The sequence below is a fragment of the Hibiscus syriacus genome, unplaced genomic scaffold, assembly GCF_006381635.1.
Source record: "Hibiscus syriacus cultivar Baekdansim isolate YM2019G1 unplaced genomic scaffold, ASM638163v2 tig00111584_pilon, whole genome shotgun sequence".
NCBI classification, from domain to species: domain Eukaryota; kingdom Viridiplantae; phylum Streptophyta; class Magnoliopsida; order Malvales; family Malvaceae; genus Hibiscus; species Hibiscus syriacus.
The window spans coordinates 1,769,004-1,775,055 of NW_024063127.1; the positions used below are offsets into that span (position 1 = coordinate 1,769,004).

The window sequence follows — 6,052 nt, forward strand, 5'->3', positions numbered from 1 at the left end:
TCTTGAGTATGGTACATTGTAAACAAACAAGACTATGTATTGGGAAGGAAGAATCATCATCGGATTATTAAATGAAACATTTTCTTTCTAAAATCTATCCTACGTTCTCTATTCTCTTCTTCGAACTCTTAAAAAATTCTTAATTATCCCAAATCCATAACATCATGGTTCTCATCGTGATACTATCAAAACCGCTTAAATGATTAATTATTTAGTAACTATTTAGTATCCGACTTCTAGAGTCTTACATACCTTAAAAAAAATTGAACTCATTATTACTTTCAAATCGAATTTTAGGAAACAAACTAAACCCTTATGAAACGAATAAATTTTAAATTGTTTTTGTTTTTTTTATTTTTAATTTAGTTCTTAAACTATATATTTATAAATTATTCGTATATCTATTACCCGGTCTAATCGATTTCTATAGTACTTAACCTGCTAAAAATGGGAAAAAATTTCTTCAAGATATTAAAAAACAAAGTTTCTTTTTATATATTTAAAAAGACGAATGAAAAAGAAAACGAATATTTTGTTATTTCCACCTCTTATTATAAGTACTATACATTTGTATTATATGCGATAAAAAATAATTAGTCATAGATTTAATGTTTAAATTATTTCAAAAAAAAAATTAAAAAATAAAACCCCGGGATTGAAATCAAGGTTTTATCAGTGAATAGCAACGGTGCCAGCTAGGTTAAGTTCCAACAGATATGATTGCAGTAGACTCTTTGTAGGCAGCCATGGCTTTCTGCGGCAAAGAAATTAAAGCACACAATTATGATCCCGTAATTCATCAATACAAACAAAAAGAGGGTTAAAAGGAAACAACATCGTTGAAGAGTTACCTATTGGGCACGATGTCTGTTTAGTGATCCTGCTCGTGTAGGGTAGCAGAATAAAGGCTTACTGTTGTTGTTCTGAGTAAATGTTTGCTTCTTTCATATCCCCGGATAGATTACTAAGTGACCAATGAAGAAAGACAGTTATTAGAACTCATTTCTTACACCATGAATGGAAGTTGAATGTGTTTGAACAAAAGATGTGTACTTGACTCTTCTTTGTCAGCTGGAGTGGTTCACTTGATTAGGGGCCTCTACATGACCAGGAATATGAAAATGCGTGTGATTCTCACTGAAAAACTGCACCCTTGATGCCAGTCTAGCAGAAATGCTTCAATTGAAGCAAGTACCCTGGTTTTATGTATTGAGCCGGCATGCCAAAAGGAATGCAGTCTGCAATGTTTGCAATACCAGTGCCCATCCAGAAGGAAGAGCAATGCAATGGCCTCCTCTTCGGTAACAAAAATGCAAGAATATCAGACAAAATACAAAGAATCTATTCTCCTCCAATTCCATCAATTAATATTGAATATGTATTAGGGTGGAGCTGGCAGCCCATTTTTTCCATGATGCTTAAGAGTTCAGTGCATCTATCAGCAAGTCCCTTTATCAGCAAGCCATCAATAAGAATCTTCCAAGCTACTTCATCACAATTATAACCACAACGAAGCAAGTCACCAAAAATTGTCTCAGCCTTATCCTTGTCCCCTTGATCATATCGTCCGCAAATCAGCTGCATGTAGGAATCTAGATGCGGTAACTGGCCAGAATTGATCATTAGCTCCACCACTGTGGTAGCATCATCATACATTCCCAACTCACAGAAACACCTCAGAAGCGAATTGTGGACATCCTCACCAGGAGATATTCCTTCATCTCTCATATGACCAAATAACTTTTGTGCTACTAAAAAGCGGCCAACTCTGCAAAGTTCTATAATAAGCTTGTTGTAAGTGTTAATATTGGGTACACAACCATGTTGACGCATTTTCTCAAATAAGTCCAGGGCAGTGTCAAATTCCATTGTCTTCCAGACATCAGCATGATTAACTAGCATGGAATCTGAAAGCATATCCAATGCATGGCTTTCCTTCAAAAGATACTTTATTAAAAAACAGTATGTATGATGAGAAGGCTCACAACCGGCATCAAACATACGCTTGAGAACATCAAATGCAGAATGCATTAATCCCAAACATCCATATGCATCTAAAAGTAATGTGTAAGTAACAGAATCAGGAAAAACCCCTTCTTTGTTCATCCTAATCACCATATCCTCTGCTTCTTTTAGCCTCCCTACACCACAATACGCACGAATAAAAGCAGTATAGGTAAATACATCGGGTTGACATCCCAAGGATATTTGTTGATCAAGAGTCCTATGAGCACGATCGAAGTCACCTTCTTTAAGCATCCTTTCAATGAGAATTGTATATGTCTCTACTGAAGGCTTCACACCCATCTCCTTCATTTTCTCCACCACTAACAATGCCTCCCTCACATTTTTAATGTTGCACAACCCACCTATAAGGGCGTTGTAAGTGCATGAGTTTGGAAAGCAGCCCTCATCAATCATTCTATCAATCAAACAATTAGCATCTTCAATTTTCCCAACCTTGCAGTATCCATCAATCAAAGCAGTATATATAATTTTATTTGCTTTCACGCTTTTCTCCTTGAGAGAGTCAAACAGAATACGAGCTGCTTCTACCCTACCAGCTTTACAAAGAGAATCAATAAGAACACTGTACGTCCATTGGTCGGGAACCAAACCGTTCTCCTTCATCATCTCAAGCAGCCTGAAGGCATTATCTAACTGCCCCATTTTACACTGCCCATGAATTAACGAATTATATGTGACCAAACTTGGTACCAACTTAATTTCAAGCATCTTACCAAGAAATACCATTGCTTTGTGAACATTCCTCTTACAAAACCCGGCTATCAATTCATTATATGTTCGGTCATTTGGACAACAATTATTAGATTTCATCATACCCAAAACTTCCAATGCGGCCTCCATTGATCCATGTTTGCAATAGCCATCAATCAAAGCATTATAGGTGACCACACTTGGAACCAGCCCTTTCTCTAACATTCTACCTAGCATTTTCCTTGCTTCATCAACCTTATTTTCTTTACATAAGGTATCAATGATTACCGTATAAGTATGAGCGTTTGGCTCACACCCTTTATCCGACATTTCCTGGAATAATTTTATTCCTTCGGACTTCCTCCCCGCATCACACAGTCCACAAATAATTACTGTATATGTACGAACTGTAGGACAACAAAAATCATCCGCCATCACCTCAAACAACTTAATAGCTTCATCAACCCGCCCAGCCTCACATAGCCCATGAATAAGATTCGTATAAGAAACCTCATTTCTTCGACAACCCTTAGTCGGCATCATTCTAAAAATCCTAAATGCGTTGTCAACATCCTTATTCCTGCAATGCCCCAATATCAACGAAGTATAAGTAAACGTATCCGGACTCAACCCGGCTTGCACAATCTTACTGACATAGAGTTGAGCCTCAACCACATTCCCAATCTTACAATAACCATTAACCATAGTATTCCAAGTAAAAATATTTGGCGAAACCCTGTCGTTCAACATTTCACTATAAACAGATTTCATTTCATCAATCATCAAGAATTTCGACAATGACATCAATAAAAAGTTGTAGGATCTAACCGAAAGGTTAAATCTGAAATGAAGCTCGTTATCCTTGTTCATATCCTTTAGCAATTCCAAAACAAACCGGGTTTCGTCTACCGAAGCCGGGGATTTGATCATGGCAAGGCGGATTTTATCAGCAGGACCGAAGAATTTGTTGGCGACAAGGATGTTCAAAAGCGCAGAATAGGAATAAACGGAGTGGTTGAAATTGGGTTTTTTGGAGATCCAATTGGAGAAACCGAGGGCGGTTTGGGGAAGAAGAAAAGGGTTGAGAGAGAAAAGGGAATGGACATGGGAAGAGGATATGGAGGGAACTAGCTTAGGGAGGGAAGGGTGTTTTTGCCAATTAGGTTTGGAGAGTATCGAGTGAAGGAGCAAAGGGAGATCGTGGTCGGATGGCACTGGGTCTATGGGGAGAGATGAAGGGAAAGATGAGAAGGATTTCGTGAGGAAGCAGCGGAGATGGAAGGGCTCGCCTGGTTTTATAATGACCGCCGGAGTTCTCATCGCGGAGGTTCGGACGGTGGCGATGGTGGAGGATCCATTCATGGAAAAAAAGAAAGAGAAAAGAAACGGAGGCGGAGGACGGGTAGCGGGTGGAGCTCAGGTAATGGTGGCTAATTCGGCCTAGGTTTGCTCAGTTAAACGCTTCTGGGTTCTTTCGTTGTTTGAGGATTGGGCATGGTGATGGGTTTTAGGCTTCAATTATTGGGCTTCCTCCATTTCTTGAGCATGTCGACTCCCAAATTGCGGCCTTTAAACGATAAATATATACTCGTTCTTAAACTTAATTCCTATGTTCAATTTGGTATCCATAGTTTTTTTTGTCTAATTATATTTTTTATTTAAATCTAATTATTTAATATTTATATCTGTCCGAATCGGTCAACCTTATAAAAATTCTAATGATTTCATAACTTTATAAAAAAAATATAAATATTTTATTTCAAATATAATAATTAATTAAACCAAAGAAATCATAAGTATCCAATTGAAATAAAAAAACTCAATTAATATAATAATTTGAACTAATAAGTTAAATTTAGGTTCTTAATTATAAAATATAAAAAATACCAAATTAAATTAATAAATCAAATTCAAGTGACAATTTTAGAAAACAAATTGAAATAGGGTTAATTGCTTGTTTGAAACATGTATTTTATCGAATTTATTAATGTTATGTAATTTTAATTTTTATCAATTTCATACATGAATTATTTCACCGTCAATAATTTTACTTACGTCCATCTCGAATCTGACATAACAACAATAATAAACCATTTAAAAAGTGGCACATAGCATATTTTTTACCATATATATATATATATATATATATTTCATTTTTTGTAGCACATAGATGAAAGGAAGGATGAAAGTGAGATATTGAATTATATCAAAAGAAAGAAAAAGAATTTTGATACGCTTGAATAGGTTGAAGAGAGAGATCATAGATATATAGCTTTTGTTTCTTAACAAAATTTAAATAAATTATTTAGTTTAAATTTATGTTTGAATTATACTTTATTTTCTCTTAATGTATATTTTTAAAAAATTTAGAAGGATAAAATAGATAAATAATTCCCAATTATAAGATGTTTTATTAAGCCATTAACTATTAAAAGTTAAAAGTAGTCCCTCAAATATATAACATTGTTTTATTGAGTCTTTCAACTATTAAAATTGATAAAATTGTTACATGACTATTCATATGTTTCAAACACATCCTTATCCATTAATAAATGGGTGATCGTCTAAGCTTGATGTTAATCTGTTGACTAATATTTTTTTAAAATCTGATTCTAGAACCGTTTGAGTTATATGTTATAAATTGTCTCCATTTATATTATGTCGTCAAGCCAATGCATGAAATATTATACCGTCGAACTAGTACTTGAAAGCAAGGATGGTGTCAGTAGATATCATTAAAATATAATTTTATCATATTTTAGTCAATATGTTAACATCTAGCTTAGACGATCGTCAATTTATTACTGGAAAAAGACGAATTTGGAACATATGCATAGTCGAGTAACCATTTTCTAATTTTTAATAGCCAGTGGACTCAAAAATGTAATGTCCTATAGTCAGGGGACTATTTTGTAACTTTTAATGGTTGAATGACTCAATAAAATAGCATTATAGTCGAGGACTATTTATATACTTTACCCAAATTAGAAATACTATGTAATTGGTGAGTGTTTGATCGAGTCGAAACAAACAATTTTGAATTATTTGAGTGGACGAGTCTTATTTTATAACTCGCATTTGACTCAAATTTTTTTTTCGAGTCGAGTTGATTGATTCGAGTTTCTCTTTAAAATTAATTATAAATGTTTATAATATTATGATACTATTTAATTTCAATTTAAACAATTTTTTATAATCATATACAATACATATATATGTATTTATATTTTTTTTCATATATGATATACATATATCATGCAGTATCAAGGGATTAGACTCAAACTTGAAAATCAAATCTGTCAATTATTAAAATTTTTGAATTATTCGAGTTATT

The 6,052-nt window shown here is 34.1% G+C and overlaps 1 protein-coding gene across 1 annotated transcript; it reads right to left on the minus strand.

Annotated features, from left to right (window-relative positions):
* Positions 1–600: 600 nt before the first annotated feature.
* Positions 601–4,195, minus strand: LOC120165657 (pentatricopeptide repeat-containing protein At5g65560-like). Its single transcript, XM_039175133.1, has 3 exons — positions 1,054–4,195; positions 852–964; positions 601–754 (listed from the first exon to the last, which is right to left on the minus strand). Exon 1 carries the CDS (start codon positions 4,078–4,080, stop codon positions 1,342–1,344), a length of 2,739 nt encoding a protein of 912 aa, XP_039031064.1. The 5' UTR covers positions 4,081–4,195; the 3' UTR covers positions 601–754; positions 852–964; positions 1,054–1,341.
* Positions 4,196–6,052: the final 1,857 nt, after the last annotated feature.